The following is a 22,088-nucleotide window of genomic DNA, read 5'->3' as shown; positions in this document are numbered from 1 at the left end:
TTCTGGACGGAAGTGACCCCGAAATCCGGGGCGGGAAAGAGGCGCGAGGAAGATGACGTCAGGTGCTCACGCCGGAAGTGCCTGTGGTAGAGTGTTTGCTGGGACCCGGCGGCGAAAGGTTGGACCCCCGCCCCCGAAAAATAAAGTGTGTGGGAGGGGGCGAGGAAGAGAAGAGGGGCAGTGCGGTGTGAGGAGGGAGGACGGCTGAGGAGAGCGGCGGGAGGGGGCGGGGCTCAGGTGGGTTGTCATAGAGACCGCCTGCAGTGGGGGGGGCTGAGGGGCGGGGCGGGGCTAGTGGAAGGGGAGACGTAGGCCCTTTGGGGTGCAGTTGAGGAGAGGCTTCCGTTGAGGTAGGTGCAAAAGAAGTCGCGGGAGAGCCGGGATTGAGGAGGGGGTAAGGGGTGGAGAATAATGGGGTCGGGGAGTTGTGGCGTTGTGTTTTAATTATTAGCTGTTATGTATTATCCTATTTACACCTTCCTTTATTCCTGGGAGCTCAACGTATTCTCCCCTTCCCTGTTTTATCCCCACTGGGCAGCCGGCTTCATGAGCAAATGGTTGTTTGAATCCTGGTTTCGCAGGCACGGGTGCGACACTCTAGCCCAGCCTTTCCCAACCTTAGGTCCCTCCCCAGGTGTCTTTGGATGGTCCTGCTAGCTAGGGATGAGGGGAATTGTAGTCCGGTAACATCTGGAGACCACCCAGCTGATACCACAAGACTCTGCATGTCGCATATGGCAGTTCTTGTTCTCTAATACAGTTCTTGTTCTCTAAGGTATTGAACTAGTTAACATGGGTGTTCTCCCCACCCCAGGCTTTTCAGAGGCAAATTTCACATGTGAACACTATCCGGTCACAGGTGTGTCCTGAGGTGGGATCCCTTGGCCAGCAGCAAATGTAGTTGGACTATATGCTTTGGATGTAGAATGTTCTAGACAGGTTGAATGTTGTCATAATTACTTTAAAAGAAAAACAAATCATGTATCAGGTGGTGGAAAGGGTCATCTGCATGCAAAGTAGATGCTCTACGACTGAGCTATGACCCTTCCCCTATCCTCCTTCTCCAGATTCAGATCCAGAAACCTAAGATGCATAGGCTGATAAAGAGTGTTTTCCATGCCACATGTGTGTGCTCTTTTATGGGAGACGTATAATTATTATTATTTTTACATTTTGACTACACACTAATGCACAATTGTACTGACCCAATCCTTTGAAATAAATGACAAAAGTTCAGTGCAGTTTTACCGATAGGTGTGCTCAACTCTGTGTTGTATTGTGGCCAAAGTTTATAAAAGTAATCCACTTTTCTGATTCCACATCAAGACCCAACTTGAAAGAAAAAAATACACATGAGGCAGGCTATCTACTTTATACCTCAACCCCCCCCCAATTAACATCACCTGCAGCTTAAAGCTTCAGCAAAATTAACATAACTCTGTCTAAATAGTCGCATACATAAGGGAAAGGGTTTTTTGAAGGGTTTGGCTTTTTTACAATCAAGTGGTATAATAATCTGGGTATAATACTCATTTTGAAAGCATTCAACCTTCCCCTAAGGTTAAGGTTTAATGACTCCCCATCTTTCAATATCTAAAAAAGCCTCTTTTATTATTTTGTTTATATGAATTGTAACTAACCAAGTTATGTCTCTCGGCATTAAACCTAGTTATATAACAGATTTGGAGCAAATCTGGAATTGGTAATTCCTTAACTGAATGAGTAATCAATTTTCACGTATTGGCATCAATTCCAGTTTGGATCAGTTAATAAAGTATCCTGATGTTTTACCAAAAGCATTTATTGTTTGCATCAATATAGGAATACTAGTTTGATACCACCTGAAAAGAAAACCAACTTATGTTCAACTGAATTATGAACCGTTGTGTGAATCTATCAATGTTGTCTAATAGCACAAGCCAGGGGGTTCTAAACAATTATTTAAAAAGCAAAAGTGAAAGTGGACATCCTTGTCTAGTTCCTCAAGCCAGTGAAAAGGTGGTAGACATGATACCATTCATTTTAACTCTGGATTTAGGTGAATCATACACTACTTTAATTCATTTTATAAAAACTAAATGAAAACCAATTTAGTTAAAGCTACCTCTATACTGTACCTGTATACATAAATATTGTTGAAAAGCACTTCATTGCCTAATGATATAATTAAAAAGTAGTCTTTATTTTTATTTAAATCTAACAAATCCACCACTAATTTAATATTATCTGCTGCCTCATTTTTATAAAGCCAGTCTGGTCATTCTCCGTAACCACCACTATTACTTGCTCAATTCTATTTGCTATGGTTGCTGTTAAAATCTTTGTATCAACTTTACTCAATTAGACCAATAATTTGCCCAGTTTGTGTGGTCTTTGTCTGATTTGGGTATAACTGTAATAAAAGCTTGATTAAATACCTTTATCAGACATCTCTTCATACAGTTGATGAGGTTTTGTTACTAGTAGATCAATGTATGTCTTGTACCATTCAATAGGAAATCCATCAAATCCTGATGTTTTACCAGCTGTCATTTTAAGAATAGTTTGCTTGATTTCTGCTTCTGATATTAGTGAAAAATAACATTTACCTTTGTCAATAATCTAAATAAGGTTATTTTATTTTATTTTTAAAAGCTTCTACATCCTTATAAGCTACGGCTTTTAGTTTACTGTATAATTCCATTTTTTAAAATGTTCATTAATATCTTTTGAGTTTTTATAAACACCTTTCTCCCCTCTAATACTTGGGATCATGGTCTTATCCCACTTTGACAAAACTTTACCTAGTCTTTCGCAAAACAAGTATTAACACCTGGATCTTAACACATACTTTGCAAGAACCTTTATTGAATTTCAGAACTCCTTAACACATTCTTTGGAGCAAGTCCAGTTGGCATCAATGGGATTTACTCCCAAGACAGCATATGTAGAATTGCAGTCTAAATCCTAGTCATTATCACTGAAATATCCCTTGATCAGATGAATTCGGTTGGAAAGTTAAGGTGTGGTCAAAAGTGAGTGGTAACAGTAGTGGGTTTGGGAATCATTAGAGCACTCTGCAGTGACTGGAGAGAAGGAGAAAATCTGGCCTCAGTGACTTATGTCGTTCTTGTTACACCTACAGAAGAAATGGCCCCAGAGGAATCCCAATCCCAGTCGGGTTCTGAGGAGCAAGCAGACAATTGGCAGCTACCTTCTAAGCAACTATCTGATAATACAGACAACTACTTAAGGTAAATATGCCCTCTTTCCCATTGAACTCTGGTGCAGGGATAAAATGCTAGGTAGGGAAGAAAGTTGGGTGGAACCAATATGCATTGTGGTCCAACTCCTTGCCGCTATTCAGCAATTGTCTTTGAACAGGTCCTCTGATAAATCTAAACCAGTGGTTGGGACCTGGATGGGGCTAGCAGCCCATAGACTTGCCTTCCCCCAAACTTTTTGGACCAAGTCTGAGAGGAGAGCTTAGAAACCTACCTGTCAGGCACCTGATGTCACATTGATGTTTGGTCCCTTGTTTTTGTTTGATCATGCAGTGTGAAACCAAACGTAAGGACTAGCAGCTGAAAATCATAGGCTTTCAAAGGCACTGCTATATTTTGCACTGGACAGACAAAAATCCCACAATTTTTGCATGTTGTGCTCAGCACATTCGGTTTAACAGGGAGTTCTCCTTCACATTCTCCATTGCTGATTTTTCTTTATTAACTGCCCTGTGCCATGTTGTTTGAAGTGCATCTGAGGTGGAGTGTGTCATTTTTAATTTTTTAAGATGTTCATATTTGGTTTTTGAGCAGAACTAATACTGTATTTTGATGTCCCACAGGTAAATGTTTCCATAACCTTATGGAGAGAAAGGACTTTGAAGCATGGCTTGATAATATTTCTGTTACGTTTCTCTCTCTAACGGACTTGCAGAAAAATGAGTCATTGGATCACCTGATTAGCTTGAGTGGGGCTATCCAGCTCAGGCACCTCTCCAATAACCTAGAGACCCTCCTCAAACGGGACTTCCTCAAACTTCTCCCGTTGGAACTCAGTTTTTATTTGTTAAAATGGCTTGACCCTCAGACCTTACTCACGTGCTGCCTTGTCTCTAAGCAATGGAACAAGGTCATAAGTGCCTGTATGGAGGTGTGGCAGACTGCCTGTAGGAAACTGGGCTGGCAGATTGATGACTCTGTCCAAGATGCTTTGCACTGGAAGAAGGTGTACTTGAAGGCCATCTTAAGGATGAAGCAACTAGAGGACCACAAAGCCTTTGAGACCTCCTCACTGATTGGACACAGTGCCAGAGTGTACGCACTTTACTATAAAGATGGACTTCTTTGTACAGGTAGGACGGCCCAAATGGCTTGGGTGTAGTGGTGTGATGAGAATTAGTGTTGTGTATGTGTGTGAGAGGGCTGTGAGCCAGGAAGTCACCAATTTACTTATTTATTTCACAAAATGTATACGCTTGGTTTTTTCAAAATACATCAAAAGATAAAACAATAAAATTATACCTAGAAACACGTACAATAGTACAGGCAACTTCCCACTTATGTGGGGCTTACATCCCCCCCCCAAACATAAGTGAAATGTACGTAAGTGGGGAGCTTGAGTGGCTTTGTTTTCTCTTCTCCCCCCCCCCACACACATCCACTTTTGTTTGGAAGGAAAGGAGCAGAACAAGGGCAATCTAAAGGGTAATGAAGACCCCCTTCCTCCCCTCTTCACCTTCAATCTTGGCAGGAAGGATAGGGAAGCCGCGCAGCTGAGTCCGCTGCAAGGAACAGCTTCCTGCCTTTCAGCTTCCCACACACAATTTTGGAACCTGCAGCCCTTTTGACACATTTAAAAGCTTTTGTTCTTCATTAGGTGGATATAGAAGGGATTTTTTCCAGGGGAGCCCCCGCCCCTCACCAGAGAGGCTGGGAAAGCCGCACAGACAGGACTTGTGAAGCGGCTTTCCCGATTCTCAGCTGGTGAGCATGATGGTCTTTTTCAAGCCTTCATAATCTATAGAAAAAAATCATTTTCCAGGGTGGGTCTCCTCTCAAGCCATGGGGACTCTCCTGCCATTTCCCGGTTTGAATAGAATTATTTCCAATTTCCCAGTGCGTGTATACGATTTCACATGAGTTGAATACGCGTAAGGGGTGGTGCCTGTACTTTAAAACACACAAAACTTTGAAATGCTAAAACAAGTTAAAACTCACATCAACTTTCTAAGCATCTGGGTAGGCTTGTCTAAACAAGAATATATTTAGCAGGCACCTAAAAGAATACAGTACAGTGAAGGCAGCTGCTTGCTATTAATAGGCAGGGAGTTCCAAAGTGTAAGTGCTGCCACAGTAAATGATTGAGTTCTTACAAATGCAGAATGGGTATTATGTGGCACCTGTGGTAGTACCAGTTCCTCTGATTGAAACGGTCAAGTGGGCGCACTTGGGGTAAGCTGATCTCTTAGGTAAACTGGCCCCAAATTATTACTGCCATTATATACTGATGATAACACCTTGAACTTGCCTTGGTCACAAATTGGCAACCAGTGCAGATCACTGAACAGGCACTATATGCTGACAATGCCTCACTCCTGTCAGCAATCATGCTGCAGCATTCTGCAGTAACTGCAGCTTCCGGATCAGGTGCAAAGGAAGCCCCCGCCCCAAAATAGAGCATATTACAATCTTGAAGTAACCAATGCATGATCTAATGTGGCCAGACTTTCCCAGTTCAGGAATGTCTATAGCTGTTGAACCAGTTACAGTTGGTAAAAGGCACTTCCAACCACTGTATATACCTGAGCCTCCAGTGACAGAGCTGGATCCAGAACACTCCCAAACAGCGAACCTGCTCCGTAAGGGGGAGTGCAAGCCCGGCAAGGACAGGCAATTAACCATTTGCTGTAGTGAAGATGTTAGTGTGTGGATTCCTAGGAATAGTTAAAAGGGCAAGGGGGATGGTAACTGTTGGGATCAGTTAATTGAAATCGAATTACTATCAAGTGACTCTAGGTTTAAGATCCTTTCCTGGAACATTGTGGGCTGGAGGAAAAAGGCCAATGACCCTGAATTTATTAATTTTATTATATCTTTTGATGTTATTTTACTAGAAGAAACGGGGACTCGTTTCAAAATCAATTTGATGGGATATAAATCACATTCTATTTTAGCCCACAAATTCTAACCCTTCTTTCTGCGTGGCAGACTAAACTTAAAATCACCCCCCTCAAGACTTTTGAGGGATTTTGACCACCCTTTGGAACTTTGTATTGTGAAATAAAAATAGTGAAGAAGAAAAGATTGGTAACAACTGGATTGACTGTCTGTTAAGCATTCGGAAGAGGAAAAAAACTGGAGTTGGAGGTAATGGAACTGAGGATTGGTAGGATGGACTCCAGGAAGAATAATTTGTTTAGTGGGGAGGATGGAGAGGAGATACAGATTTTGTTGAGATTACATCAATCCACCCCCTTGAAGCTTAAAGTTGGAAATATTGTAAGAACAGTGAAAGGGACAGGATGGACCATAGTGTATACCATCTTGATGACCTCTGAGACTTTCAGACAGAAAAGAAGAGATGTGGATTGTGTTCATTTATTAATGATGTGGCTGTATGTAAAATTGAGTATTAAATGTGGTGAAATATGAAGGGTGGGTGACGCTGGAAGATTGGCAGTCTTAGAGGTGGGGAATGTATATTATATATTTATATTTTTTATAAAAATTCCAGGGGCTTCATTTTCACCCTCTGCACGTCGCACCAGTGAGGCTGAGTTGTTGATTACTGGAGCCAGATGTCAGACAGCAATGTTCAAGGACATGTTAGGGAGGAATGTGCATATGTTGTCTGGGAGGAAGCAAGATCTGTTTTTCCCAGGCAACGTGTTACTCAAGAGGTATCAGAAGGAAATGTTTGAAAATTGATGAATGACCATTATAGATAAATAAGGATTTACTCTACTCAACTATTTTGAGGACAGGTTATAACAATGTATGAAAGTCATAGCAGAAATTTGTAATTATGAACAGGTGATGTGTAGGGAGAAGGGATAAATGTATTTTGAAATGATAGTTGGAAAAGTTATTTTATTGGGAGCAACAAGGGAGGGAGGAAAATAGAGGGGACATCTGGGGTGGGTGCGAAGTCAGCTTTTAAATTTGTATTGAATTTGCATTAATTTGGTGACCATTTGTAAAAAATACGGTAAAAAGAATTGGCAAAAAAAGAATCACTCCCCTCAAGACATGTGATAGCATTGTGCAGGCTTTTCTACTGAGTTTTTAAATTTTAGTTTTAATCATAATTAATGTATATATTCCTCCCTGCTCTAGCAAGCAAAAACTATTGGGTTATTGGAACCATCTTACCCTATTCCTTGAGGAATTAGAATTGCAATTTCCCACTACAGTATATACTTGTCAGTCATGGGTGATTTTAATGCAAGAGTGGGCAAGGATAATCTTTTTTTAATAAATATTTTTATTAATTTTATATTATCAAACAACAACAAAAAACACACTCACAAATGTACATAAACTTAACACACTTAACACACTTACGAAAAAACAATAAAACAAACAAGGAGAAAAGAATAATTATATAAATCATTACATTATCCATCTCATTACTATGGGACTTCCCTCATCCCCTTTCTCTGAGTTTCACATTTTAGATTATCACTTAGCAGGTTCATCTTAAAAGTATGATTCATAGCAGTCTCTATCTTTCCTTTCTATCCTAGTTTCTATTTTTCATCTGTATTGCCAAAAGTCTATATTTAGCATCCGTAAGGTTTAATTATATCTTACAACAATCCTTTAAGTAGTCTCTAAATTTCTTCCAATCTTCTTTTACCTTCTCCTTCTGGTCATGGATTCTTCCGGTCATTTCGGCAAGTTCCATAAAGTCCATCATCTTTATCTGCCAGTCATGAACTGTAGGCATATCTTGTAATTTCCAAAATTTTGCAATCAGTAAGCTAGCTGCGGTTGTGGCATACAAAAAGAAGATTCTATCTTTTTTAGGGATCTCATCACCAACTATTCCAAGCAAAAAGGCTTCTGGTTTCTTTATGAATGTGTTTTTAAACACCTTTTTAAATTCATTATATATTTTTCCCCAGAAGTCTTTTATCTTGGGGCAAGTCCACCACATATGGTAAAATGTACCTTCTTTTTCCTTACATTTCCATACATTTTAGCTAATTTAACAGGTGTTAAATACCAACGGTACATCATTTTCAACAAATTCTCTTTCAATACGGTAAAGGTAAAGGGACCCCTGACCATTAGGTCCAGTTGTGACCGACTCTGGGGTTGCGCGCTCATCTTGCATTATTGGCCGAGGGAGCCGGCGTACAGCTTCCAGGTCATGTGGCCAGCATGACAAAGCCGCTTCTGGCAAACCAGAGCAGCACATGGAAACGCTGTTTACCTTCCCGCTGTAGCGGTTCCTATTTATCTACTTGCATTTTGATGTGCTTTCGAACTGCTAGGTTGGCAGGAGCTGGGACCAAGCAACGGGAGCTCACCCCGTCACAGGGATTCGAACTGCCGACCTTCTGATCAGCAAGCCCTAGGCTCAGTGGTTTAACCACAGCGCCACCATTTCATAGTTTTCTTCCACAATATTTCCCAATCACTTATAATATTATGTCCCAGGCAAGGATAATCTTCAGCTTGGTGACACCTCACTAGGGCTGGGTGATATCAGCTTTTCAACGTTGTGGTGTATCACAAGCCAAACATCGCAGTCTGGCAAAATACCACAATGTTGAAAAAACAAGCTGCATTGGCCTCAGCCTGCAAGGCGCTGGGTGAAACTGCCGCAGCTCTCACAGCTCAGCTGGGGCGCAGGTGTGGGCTCCTGTTCCTCAGCTGACCCAGCCGAGGTGAAATCGCTGCTGCTCCTGAGTCCCTCTGATACCAGCAGCCTAATGTTGAAAGCGGTGCTGGTAGCAGAGGGACTCAAGAGAGGTGATGGTTTCACCTGTTATATACCACTGGGTGAAGTTGCTGTTTCATATACAGTGCTACCTTGGTTTTAGAACAGCTTAGTTTATGAGCAACTTGGAAATGGAGCGCTGCAAACCCGGAAGTAGGTGTTCCGATTTGTGAACTTTGCCTTGGAAGCTCAATATGTCCCACTTCCTGTTGAGTGTGTTCCATTTGTAAATCAACCCCCCCCCCCTGTTGAGTCTGTCAGCTGCTGAGTCCCAAGCACCCATGCAACACAGAGGTATTATTTGGAGCCTTTGTTTTTGCTTTAAAAAATGGTGTTTTTGTTTGTGTGGCTTTTTCATTTTTTGACTGTGACCTGTTCTTTGTTTTGTGGGACTGGCTTGTGACTTTGTTTTTGTGACTGTGTGGAACCCAGTTCAGCTACTGATTGATTGACTGATTGTGTGACAGCAGAAATGGATAAAAGCCCCCCATCCAAACAATGACTATCATCAGTTCACATAAGGGAAAAAATATTTTTAATTTTTATCATCTACAATACTGTCTTATTTATTTTATACTACAGTAAATTGATTATTGCTTTCATTTTATGGATCAATGGTCTTGTTAGATAGTAAAATTCATGTTAAATTGCTGTTTTAGGGGTTGTTTTTAAAAGTCTAGAATGGATTAATCCATTTTGCATTACTTTCTATGGGAAAGCACGCCTTGGTTTTAGAACACTTTGGAACAGACTTCTGGAACGAATTAAGTTTGGGAACCAAGGTACAGTACCACTAAATAGCACAGAAGGCTGAAAAACACACTCCTAGTGCTATGCGCTGGTCTTGATCCTGAAGATAAGATTGGAACCGCTGTAATAGTGTCCCTGATTCGCATTCCCCGGAGGCAACCAAGAAGGATACTATGCTCAGCGCTTTCAAAAGCTGATGAGAGATCAAAAAGCAGGAGTAACGTTGCACTCCCTTGTCCCATTCTCTACAAAGAAGGCAACCTATATTCTAAGTTCTACGTAGATTAAACCCTTTGAAATTAATATACCTAAGTTAATTGCAGCCATGAATTTCAGTTGGTCTACTATGAGTAGCACTAATGGCTCCCAGTCTGTTGCTAGTTAACATTCTACCTGTTTGCATAGAATTGTTGAGTTGGAAGGTACCCCAAGGGTCATCTAGTCCAATCCACTGCATTGCAGAAATCTCAACTAAAGCTTCCATGGAAGATGACCATCCAACCTCTGCTTAAAAACCTCCACCTTCTGCGAAGCGCACAGAATGCTTCTGCACATGCACGCGCAGCGGAACCCGGAAGTAAACACTTCCAGGTCCGCCTTGTTCGCAACCCGCAGCGCACGCAACCCAAGGTATGACTGTATTGTGAATCTTTTCCTCCATGAATTTGTCTGCTGCTCATTTAAAAGCATCCAAGTTGCCACTGCTTCCTGTGGGAGCAAGTGCCATAGTTCAACTATTCACCATATGAAATAGTACTTTTTAAATCTGTCCTGGATCTTCCAATATTCAGCTTCATTGAGTGGGCTGAGGCTGGGAGGCTTGTCTAAAGCTGCTTAGTGACATTATAGCAAGACCAAGATCTGAATAGAAGATTTGGTGATTCACAGCTCCCCATAGGCCATGGTAATGGTCAGGCTCTGCTCCATGGATCCCAGACCTTGTTCTAGCCACAAGCTTTCACTAACGTTGTAGAAATGTATTTGATAAAAGCATGCAGTATCTGTATTTGGACACTACAATAAGCTATGGTTTGTTGTGATAGGAACAGGCCTGGTCCCCCTTGACAGATGCAAGGACAAGCTTTGAAGCTTTTGCTTCTATTTAACTGCAGCTTGCCATCTTGCAGAAACCCAATACATTGTGATTCATTTTTACTATGTTGCAACAAACCAGCATCAGACCACTGTTTATAAAGTTGGCTTATTTCCACAGATTGTAATTATGTGTAGAGACACTTTACAGTTCATGTGTCCTACTAAACTGTGGCTAATAAGAAGCAAAAGTTTCCAATTTCCTTGCACCAGAGTGCAGAGGAGTAGTCTAATCTTGTTGCTATAGTTTATTGTGATGTTTGTACACAGCCAATGTGTGCTAATATTAAAGAAAATCCTCTTCGCCATTCTAAAACCTACAGCACATTCTGAGGAGGAGGCTGCTCCTTCGGCTTCACACCAGTCTTCCATACAAATTCTCCTACCCTGCCTTGGATCTGCTGTGGAGTGTGGATCTCCCTGTGAGGGTGGCTTTTCCCACCTTTTTTTGCCTTAAAACCAAATGTTCAAATTATCCATTAATGAAAGGGCAGCAAGGGGACAGGCAGCATTGATTTGGTTATACAAAAAGCAGCTGACCTAATATAAATAATCATTTCTGTTTTGAAAAGTGGAGGATTTATTTGCAAGCCAAAGTTCTTAATCCTTTGAGATTTCCTACTAGCGAGAGAGTTAATTGTCACAGATCCTATCGTGTGTGACCAAAAGCTTCATCTTCCACTATTGAAGTTTAATGATTTTGCATGACTAGGACTTTCTGTTCTGCACCAATCACCTTACTTCCCAAATCAAAATTCTCGTTTGCTTAATTGTGCTCACTTGTTCTGCATCATAAACTCAGGCTTGGAAATCTTTGTCGATGACAGGAAGGGCATGGATATATTTCTGAGTTTTCCCCCGCATGCATGAGAACTAGAAACTTGTTATATTTTTAAATGCCAAGCAGAGGTCCCCCCACAAGATATTCAATATAGTTTTAAAGCAGGAGTGTCTTTCCTTCTTGGGTCGAGGGCTGCATTGATCTGTGTGCATTCCTCCAGGGGCCACTTATCAAAGTGAGCACAGCACAGAAATAATAAATGACCAATTTTGAGGGATCTTGGAGGAGATCACAGAAAATTTTCAGCAGAACAATATCATGGTGGGGTACTTTTGGGAGCAGAGAGCAGTCAGCAGGGTTAACTTCTTCATTGTAAAATTGGGATGGGGGGGGTTCTTAGATACCTTTTTAAGAAAGTTTGACATCACAACTTTAAAGCTCTCTTGTTCCAATAATTCCCGAATTAAATGGTATAGAAGAACAGCTAAAGTGCCAATTCCCATGTGCCCAATAACTTGCCTGAATAGTGTCTCTGTGTGTCTCTGTGTGTGATTGAGTGCTCAACTTTCCCTCCTTCCATTCAGCCCCTGGGTAGGTAATTTCGCACTGTGGTTTTAGGGATGATCAAATTATTCAAGGCACTCTTTTGTGGCGGACTTGCTCTCTGCACCCAATTTGCCCTGTTGCACTTACGTATGACCCATTGGTCTAGGCATGCCTTGGGATCAGAGTGGAATAAGTACTAATACAGAAACACTAAGGCCACTCCTCTTTGACTGGGTTATTTTTCTTTTCATTTGTTATGAAAGTAAAACAGTTTTAGGTGTTAAAAAAAGGCCTCCAAATTTTGATCAGATGTTTGGAAAACAGTGAGACAGACCCTAACCAGTGACTGTTTCTGGATGGGTCACTGAGAAGCTTAAGTAGTACCGGTAGCTGGCCAAGTAGTGAAACTATGGCTGATCTGAACACAATTCTCCCAGGTCCTGGTTGGATGCCATTGTTTTGTGGATTATGTTGGATGCTTTCTGAACCTTCTGACTTCTCAGCCACTAAACGACACTTCATTTCTTCCTTTCCGACTGCAGGTTCAGATGACTTGTCTGCAAAGCTGTGGGATGTGAGCACAGGGCAATGCATCTATGGGATTCAGACCCACACCTGTGCAGCAGTGAAGTTTGATGAACAAAAGCTGGTCACGGGCTCCTTTGACAACACAGTAGCCTGCTGGGAGTGGAGCTCAGGAACTAAGACCCAGCACTTCAGAGGCCACACGGGGGCAGGTGTGTCGGGGTCCTCAGGAATACCTGAAGCCCTTTAGATCATTTCAAGCAATATCTGTCTGCAAGCTAGCCCTGCTAAACATCTTCCCTAGTTTAGCAGCTACCCTACTCACTCTCCTTGTTGGATCAGGCTAGTTGCCCATCTAGTCCAGCATATTGTTCTCACTGGCAAACCAGATGCAAGCAGGACCTGAGCACAAGAGCACTCTCCCTTCCTATGGCTACTGGTATTCAGAAGCTTTGCTGCCTCTGACTGTAGAGGCAGAGAATAGTCATCATGGCTACTCACCATTGATAGCATTTTCCTCCATGAATTTGTCTAATCCTCTTTCAAAGTCATCCAAATTGGTGGCCATCACTGTCCACAGCAGGTGCAACTTCCTGTTATGAGAGAGGGAGAAAAACTTCTCTTATCTACTTTGTCCACCCCAAGCATAATTTTGTAAACTTCTATAAGGTCTTACTTGCCTTTTCTCTAAACTAAAATGTTCCAAATGTTGCACCTTTCCTCATGGGAGTTACTCCATCCCCTTGATCATTTTGGTTGCCCTTGGAGGCCATGCTTTCCATCAAGTCCCGAGTGGCCCATTGTAAGGTGTCAGCATGGATGTTAAAGTCCCCTAGGACAACCAAACTAGGTGTCTCCAGGAAAACATCCACCATGACCTGAAGCAGCTTGGGCAGGGAATCCTTGGCGCAGCGGGGAGGTCGGTACTCCAAAAGGAATCCTGTACTGCCCCTATTGCCCAACTTCCAGAACATGCACTCAGAAAACTGGGTCTTCCCAATAGGACACCTGGTGTAAGCTAATGACTTCCTAAAAATCACTACAACCCCCCCCCCACCCCACCCCATATGACCTGGATTGCTGCGCATAAGAGAAACCTGGTGGACAAGCAGTGGCAAGAATAGACCCATCTGCCTCATCCAACCAAGTGCCTGTTACACATGCCAGATATGGCTGGGAGAGACTCCCTGTTTGAAACCCTCGAGAGCCGCTGCCAACTCATGCAGACAGTCCTGAGCTACATGAACCAATAGCCTGGCCCAGAATAAGACAGCTTCCTAGGCAAGGGATCCCCCTCCCCTGGCTGTAGTTCTCTAGCTCTAATCATTGGGTAGGCATTGCCTAAGTATCTAAGTATTACCTGGCTATCCTTCCAAACTTGTAAATTCTGCACCCCTATTACATGGAAGGGGAAACACTAAATTTCAAGGAAGCCAAATCAATACAACTGCAGTGTGTGTGCAATTGACTCACAATTGCACACACACACATCCCAAAATAACTGCATGGTTACTTTGATCTGACTCGGTATAGAGACCAGCATGGCCAATCTTTTTTAAAGTTCCCTTTTCTTTTTTGGCTTTTGTAGTTTTCAGTGTTGATTACAATGACGAGCTCGACATCCTGGTCAGTGGCTCAGCGGATTTCACTGTGAAGGTCTGGGCCTTATCAACGGGAGTGTGTCTCAATACACTAACAGGGCACACGGAATGGGTCACAAAGGTAGGCTGGGTTAGCTCCCTTCCTGTTTCGCAGTGGGTGTCATTTATTTATAGTTGCATTTATATCCCACCTTTCCTCAAAAAGCTCAAGGTGGCATACGTAGTTCTCTCCTTTTGTCCAATTTTATCCTCATAACAACCCTGTGAGGTAGGTAGGTTAGGTTGTAAGATAGCAGTTGGCCCAATGTCATCTGAGTGGGGATTTGAATTCTAATTTCCCACGTCCAGTGCTCTATCTGCTACACCACAGTGGCTAAAATTTAACTACAAACCATTTGAGGTCCAAACTTATTTGCCAGCTTTGCATATCTGGTGGTAGAGGGCAAGCCTACCACAGGCAGGAATATAGGTAATTGCTTTTTGCTGAGTCAGACCACTGGGTCCATCTAGCTTGCCTACACTGACAGGCAGTGGCTCACCAGGGTTTCAGACCTTGTGTCTCTCCCAGGCCTACCTGGAGATGGCAGGGATTGAACTTGGGACGTTCTGCATGCAAAGGAAGAACTCAGAGCTACAGTTGCTGGTTCCCAACATGTGGAGGAAACCATGATGTGCATGCAGCATTCTATATTTTTTCTTTATGTAATACCATTAGTACACATGATGGTTTATAGAGCACAAGAGGATCAATCCCTGCTCTTAAGAAGCTTACAAAAATTCAACATAGGGAAACAAGGAAAAAGAAGGAGGCGGAAACAGAAAGTGAAGCAGTGTGTGGTTGTTTCAGTTACATCCTTAAAGCAGGGTTGTGCAATAAGCTTTACAGGAAAAAGTGGGTTTCAATACAGCATAAATCAGTTTGTGTAAGAATGTGTAACAACAGAGATCATTCTGAAGTAAGAACAAGAAAATCTGTTCCAGCTGCACAGTGGGTTAGTTGGATACAGTGCACAGCCTCCATTGTGGCTTCTCTTTCTCGGACATAATAGAGCAGGATCTGGCATTTCTTATAGTGAGATAAGATTTCTACCTCCCAGGACATAAATGTATCTGAACAATCATTACAGTGCTTTTTTAGTGACCTGTCTGACATTTTGCCTCAAGCCTTAGACAAACTTTGTTCCTACTGCAGGTGGTCTTGCAGAAGTGCAAAGTCAAATCTCTCATGCACAGCCCTGGGGATTACATCTTGTTAAGCGCAGATAAATACGAAATCAAGGTATGTATAGTCTCAGCTTCATGGAGCTCCAGAAATCAGGGGAAATTGCAGATGTAAATAAATTCTGGAAAGTCACAAGCCCTTGCTGGATCAGACTAGATATGTACAAATCTGAATCTGACTAGGAAGCTGCCTTATGTTGACTATCAGTATTGTCCACACTGACTGGCAGCAGTTCTCCAGGGTTTCAGGTAGTGGACATTACTAGCCCTACCTAGAGATGCCAGAGGATTGAACATGAGAAGTTCTGCCTGCAAAGCACATGCTCTGTGGTCCTTCTCCCTAATGGATCCTAAGGGGTGAATTATTCTGTCCATTGTCTACCAGCTGCTTGGTAGGTAGAAGGTTTTTTCATAAGCATGTCAAGAGGCAGGTTTTAGAGGATGAGGCTTCCCTTCTGTAGAAAACAGAAGGAGGAAAATAATATTTATTGCAGCCATAGGCCAACATAAGGTAAAAGCACCTACTTCGCATGACTAACGTGGGTACATTAATTTCAGTGGGTCTACTCCAAGTAGAATGTTGTTGCATACAGCCCAATGCTGGGTGCCTATTAATAAAAAATGGTTTTACCATGAAGGCATCCAAGCGAAATTTACCCTCAGAGAATGTTTTAGGGCCTTCCATCAAAACCCTAATCCAACCACCAAAATTGAACTACAATCCAAAAAAAAGAACTATAAAGAGCTGTTAAAAATATAAAAAAGAGCTGCAGACTCCCTTATTTGGCAGGCCCTCATTAAAGCCTCCATAGAAAAAGATAATATTAATTACTGGAAGATTATCTCTAGCCGAACCAAAGTGTACAATGCGCCTATACCAATCCCTGCAGATGTATGGGAAGAGCACTATAGTGCATTGTTTAGGGATCACGAGCACCCCACGCCGTTTGCTATCTCTTTGGATAACTCACCATTGTGGCCCCCAATTTCTGAATCTGAAGTCTCTTCTCTAATATTACAAATGAAATCTGGTAAAGCTCCAGGAAGTGATTTCATTGTTGCTGAAATTCTAATATCGCAAATAAATTGGTGGGCTCCGGTCCTTGCAAATCTGTTCGCATATATAGACGCCTCAGCCCATATCCCTAAAGATTGGGGGTTGGCCATAATTGTTCCTATATTTAAAAAGGGTAACCCCTCTGATCCATCTAATTATAGACCAATTAGTCTCTTGAACGTGATCTGCAAATTATACAGAAAACACCTGGGCCTAAAATTGTGTGAATGGTTGGACCATAATGACTTATTAGAAACACTGGAAAAAGTCACTGTATGTGGGCTTTGTGGACCTAAAGGCAGCATTTGATTCCGTGTCTAGGTGAAGGCTTTGGGCTAAACTGGCAGATATGGGCATCAACAGAAGGCTATTACTTCTGTTAATTAAATTACATGAAAATAATACCCTTCAGATAAGACTTGCACAGGATGGCAGACTTTCCAATGGAATTCCAGTTCAAAAAGAGGTCAGACAAGGATGCTTACTGGCTCCATTTTTATTTAACATCTATGCTAATTCCTTAATCACATGTAATTGATACTCCCCCACCTGTGTTTTCCAGTGGCAGAAAAGTTCCAATTTTAATGTACGCAGATGACGCTGTACTTCTTTCTCAAACCAAAGTTGGCTTGAAACAAGCGTTAGAGAAATTTAGTGATCAATGTAACACCGAACTGCTAACAATTAATTTTGCTAAAATTAAATTGTCCGCTTTGGCCGCTCTTTTAGGAAACACAATTTGAATATGAAGGGAAATGCCATAGATCAAACTAAGAACTTCCAATATTTAGGCATCACCTTCTCTTACAACGTCAAATTCTCAGCACATTTGACCGCATCCACCACCTCAGCAGAAAGAAGTGCTAACGCCATATTTAGAAGGAAAGGTGCTGGTTTCCTTCCTATGGCCTTAAAAGTCTTTCAGGAAAAATCTCTGGCCCAACTTCTATACGGTTCACAAATTGGACTCTCTGCCAATCTTAAGATTCTTGAAACAGTTCAATCAAAGTTTCTTAGATCCCTATTCGGCACCCCTAAGAGCACATCTAATGTAATATTAAGAAAAGAGGCAGGAATGCCCAGAGTTGAATTAAAAGTCGGGGAACAAGCAGTATCCCTCTGTTTGAAAATTCATTATAACCCAAAGGGAATGTTATCTCATTTCCTGGCCGCAGCCCCTTTTATCCACCTTGGCTTACGCAAATTGCTAACAAGATCAAACAAATTGGCCTAAACCCAGAATATCTCTTTAATGGTACTCTGAATAAGGCAAAAACAATCATTACTCAGAGGCTTTTCAATATTGAACTGCAAAAAGAAGATGCCTTACTTCCTAAGAACTACAAGTGTCTAAAATATTGGCCTAATCTGGCAGCTGCCCCGTATCTAACCAATATTTTTTATGAATCTCATAGATGGGCCTTTTCCAAAGCCCGATTTGATGCGATGCCTTCAGCTGTGTTACATGGCAAATTCTTGTGTATACCAATCGAAGAGCGCTTTTGTCCATGCATGTCCAACAAGGTGGAATCTGTTATTCACATTCTATTATTCTGTGAATTCTATAGTGAAGAACGATCGTGACTCATTTTACCCCTATTATCAAAATTCACACCCTTGCAATATTATCTGGAATTTCCCCCCGAAACATTACGCAAATTCCTTCTGGAAGATTCTTTGAGCTCAGTATCCTACAGCAGGCATGTCCAACAGGTAGATCGTGATCTACCGGTAGATCACTGGACGTCTGTGGTAGATCACCGGTAGATCAGTGGCTCCCCCCAAACAAGCTAGAAAACTTTGGCTGCCCTAAAAAAAGTTCAACATCTTTTCCCTGCACCCCTAAAATGACCTGAACCACAAAAAACAGGGCTTTCCTTCCAAATAAAAAAGCTCAACATCGCTTTCTTCCCTAAAGGAGCTCAACAACAAAACAGGACTTTCCTTCTTAAAAAAAAGCTCAACAACTTTGACTTGAACCCCAAAAAGGAGGGTAGATCACTTCCAGTTTTTAACTCTTTGAGTAGATCGCTGTCTCTTGGACGTTGGCCAGCCCTGTCCTACAGTGTGGCCAAATTTCGCACCCTATCTATTAAAAAACGTAAATCTCTTTTATTGAATAACATATTATAACAATTTGTCCTGCCCTCCGATGATGATATTGCTACTACAGTTCTTAGTTGAATCTCTTATTCTTTTATGGTGTTTTATTCCACTGGACCTGTATTTTAAGTATGTATATTCAATTAGTATATTGACTGTTAAAACCCCATATCGGTCGTTTTTATTGTTTATGTAGAGAATTATGCAGAATTTCTGGTTTGATATGCTGGCTGTTAGCCGTAATAAACATTGACTGACTGCATACAGCCCAATAGTAATAATGGGTTATCTCAAACTAAGTTTGTCTAGCAGTAGACCTATTGAAATCAATGGATCTAAAATAACCACGCCCATTATTTTCAATGGGCCTTTTCTGGGTAGAACCAGCATGGGATACAATCCAGTTTTATCATCATCAGTATGCATGGTACTTTGCAGTGTAACATAAGCAAAAAAATAAAAGTACAGGTCTCTGCCCTGAGAAATTTATAAACTAGACGGGGAGGAAAGGGCTTAATTGCAAGGCTCAAAGGCAGTTACACAAACTTTTCCCATAACGACTGTGGGTTAAAAAGAGCTGCACCCATGAGGCTTTGCAGATGTTGAAGTGGGAGAGCTTTCCTTCAAGAGAGAGGCAGGGTTCTAGGAGGGAGTTCTTGGCTTGAAGGCCTGCAAGGGAGACTTCAAGTGAAGCAAAGTATACCCCCTTTATCCTTCCTTGTTGCCACAATCATTGGTTGATTGTATTGTTACAGATCTGGCCCATTGGGAGAGAGATCAACTGCAAGTGCTTAAAAACCCTTACCGTCTCAGAAGACCGCAGCATCTCCCTCCAGCCTCGGCTTCATTTTGATGGCAAATACATTGTCTGCAGTTCAGCTATTGGGTTGTATCAGTGGGACTTCGCCAGCTACGATATCCACAGGTAAACATTCTGGATTTGAGGCCAACATATGCAGAGGTTGTTGGGGTCTGTATTCCTCCTCCTCCTCCTCTTTTTCTTCTCTCTCTCTCTCACACACACACACACATATATCATATATATATATATATATATATATATATATATATATATATATGCATATGTATGTATATTATTGTTCTCTGTGTATGTGCCACAGAAGCTTCAGTAAAGCAGTTAAACACACCAACATGAAATAGTTGTTTTTAACAGAGTTGTTCTAGTTGGCACACACAAAACACTCACACTATTTACACACACACTATATAGAAAACCTTCTTTCTCGCTGGTCCCAGAGAGGGTTCTGTACTTCAGAGTCCTTGCTGAAACAAAGTCCATTAGCAAGTTCTAACTCTGGTTGCTCAGAATCCTGCAACTGACTGAGTTCTCTTGAGTTCCGTAGTCTGGCAGTTCTCCTTTTCAGATGATTTTTTTCAAAAACTCTTCACACAAATCTACAGTTCAACAGATGGCGTTCAACAATTCCTGCAATCTCTTATCACAACCCACACTTTATGCTTTAAAGTGAACCCTTTTACTGTATACACAAAGTTGCTTGCCAAATCTGCCCAATAACATAGATAAGAAGGTTACCACATTCAGCCAGGTGCATTGTGAGGCATGAGCCACTATTTCCAGCTCGTGTGGAATTAACCCAGTAAACACTTTTCTTAATAGAGGAAACTTAAGTGTTGATGCTTCCTGGGTCATGTTCCCGGAGTGTGCTGTGGAGGTCTGGCCAAGAGGTCTAAAGTGGGCAAGCTAAGCCGAATACCCGGACAATGTCAGCGATAACTTGTAAGAGTCAGGTTTTGAATGACTGGTGCCATTCCAAATGGGATTCCTTTGGTATCTTGCATTTACATGGCAAGACACCAGGATGCCAGGTTCGTAAAGTAGCAGCAGACTGCAATCTAGATCATATCAACACCATTAAAAATATCATTTAAAAAATCAGCTTCTGGAAACCAGCTATCCATTCCATGCAGCATTTTCTTCTGATATTTGTGGTGGTCTGTTTCTTCTCTCCCCTTGCAGGGTTATCAAACCTCCCGAATTTGCGAACTTGTCCTTGCTGGGCTTCGGTGACATTTTTGCCCTCCTGTTTGATAACCACTACCTGTACATAATGGACTTGAGGACAGAGAAACTGATCAGCCGCTGGCCACTGCCGGAATACAGGAAGTCAAAGAGGGGCTCGAGCTTCCTGGCCGGGGAAATGGATTGGCTGGACGGTTTGGATGGTCAAAATGACATGGGCCTGGTCTTTGCCACCAGCATGCCAGACCACAGTATTCACCTGGTTTTGTGGAAGGAGCATGGCTGAAGCAAGCCAGCAGGACTACGTGACAAACAAAATCACACAATTGGGCCAGCCAGCGATGAGCCAGCCAGAGGAGACTGTGCATGAACCAAAGCAGCTCACCTTAACAGATATCATCATGCAATGCACAATCATTTTGCCTTCATTTTTTCTCTCTCTGTCATGACAATAGGCAGGGGAGTCGCAAACAGTTGCAGAGAAGAGGGGGTGTTTGTTTTCACTTTGTTTAAGCATAATGCACCATACAGCATGCGACTATCCCCCCCACCTCTGGCTCATGTATTCTCATACATTTGAGCACATTCTTAACTATGATTTTAGTTTCCCTTTTTTTTTTTTTTTTTGAGAGGGGGTGGAGGCAGAAGCGGGTTGGAAATGTATTCATAAGAAAGGATATTATATGTCAGACACCTCTCCTTCCCACACCCATATTTCTTTATGAAAGGAAGAAAAAGAAATGAGGATGTTAATCACACACCCACATCTTATTCACAGCCAGTGTGAAAGATATGATGGCTCTGTAAAAGGGGACCATGCTGGTCAATTAATTTCTTTAGGGCTGGTGTTACTTTTTTTTATTTGCCATGCATGGAAGGGATGGACACTTGAGCCTGGAGAACTTGCAAGTTTATGAATGTGGGTATTGAACCTGTGTGTGGTTTACTGGCTTCAACATCCAGGGTTTCTGGAGTCAGGTCTTGGGACTGTGATGGTGGTGGGGAGAAACCCACAAACCTGAACTCCACTCTTGATATAGAAACAAGCAGGCAAGATCAACAGCCAAATGGCTGCCTCAGGAGGGATGCTTTTTCTCATTAAAGCATATTCTTTGGTCAAAGATGAATTGTGCAGGCTGGTGGGCTTCTGTTCAAAGGACAGCTCATGTTCATTAGAGGTTCAGGCAGCTGGTATACCTCTTTTTAGCCCTCTTTGCAAGAGCTCTTGCAGCCCCTGCTTCTAGTGAGATAAAGCAAGGGCGTTAACAAGGACAGTGAGTAGATTGCAACAGCAGGCAAGCCACACTTTCCTCAAGAAGAGAGTGGGGAAAGGAAATGTTGAAAGTTTTATAGCAGTGTCTGCCTGCAGTGCAGAGGCAGCTACCTCCACAGGCATACTGAGGCTTCTGTTTCAATGATGGCTCATTTTAAAACATGTCATCCTGGACAATATGTTCCCCACACTTAAAAGGGCAAAAC

At 42.0% G+C, this 22,088-nt stretch overlaps 1 protein-coding gene across 4 annotated transcripts; it reads left to right on the top strand.

Moving 5' to 3' along the window:
* Nucleotides 1–18: 18 nt before the first annotated feature.
* On the top strand, nucleotides 19–21,736 carry FBXW2 (F-box and WD repeat domain containing 2). Of its 4 annotated transcripts, none has more exons than XM_035113392.3 (8): nucleotides 19–118; nucleotides 3,125–3,233; nucleotides 3,827–4,336; nucleotides 12,643–12,837; nucleotides 14,214–14,347; nucleotides 15,419–15,505; nucleotides 19,363–19,532; nucleotides 20,607–21,736. In XM_035113392.3, exons 3-8 carry the CDS (start codon nucleotides 3,847–3,849, stop codon nucleotides 20,893–20,895), a joined length of 1,365 nt encoding a protein of 454 aa, XP_034969283.1. In that variant the 5' UTR covers nucleotides 19–118; nucleotides 3,125–3,233; nucleotides 3,827–3,846; the 3' UTR covers nucleotides 20,896–21,736. The 4 variants fall into 4 exon arrangements, with proteins under 4 accessions (XP_034969283.1, XP_088521071.1, XP_034969284.1 ...); XM_088664945.1 differs by having other exon boundaries at nucleotides 42–118; nucleotides 3,128–3,233; XM_035113393.3 differs by having other exon boundaries at nucleotides 84–350.
* The last annotated feature ends 352 nt before the right edge of the window (nucleotides 21,737–22,088 follow it).

Source organism: Zootoca vivipara, chromosome Z2 (genome assembly GCF_965207765.1).
Source record: "Zootoca vivipara chromosome Z2, rZooViv2.hap1.1, whole genome shotgun sequence".
Taxonomy (NCBI): Eukaryota; Metazoa; Chordata; class Lepidosauria; order Squamata; family Lacertidae; genus Zootoca; species Zootoca vivipara.
This window is presented reverse-complemented; position numbering and strand designations above follow the sequence as displayed.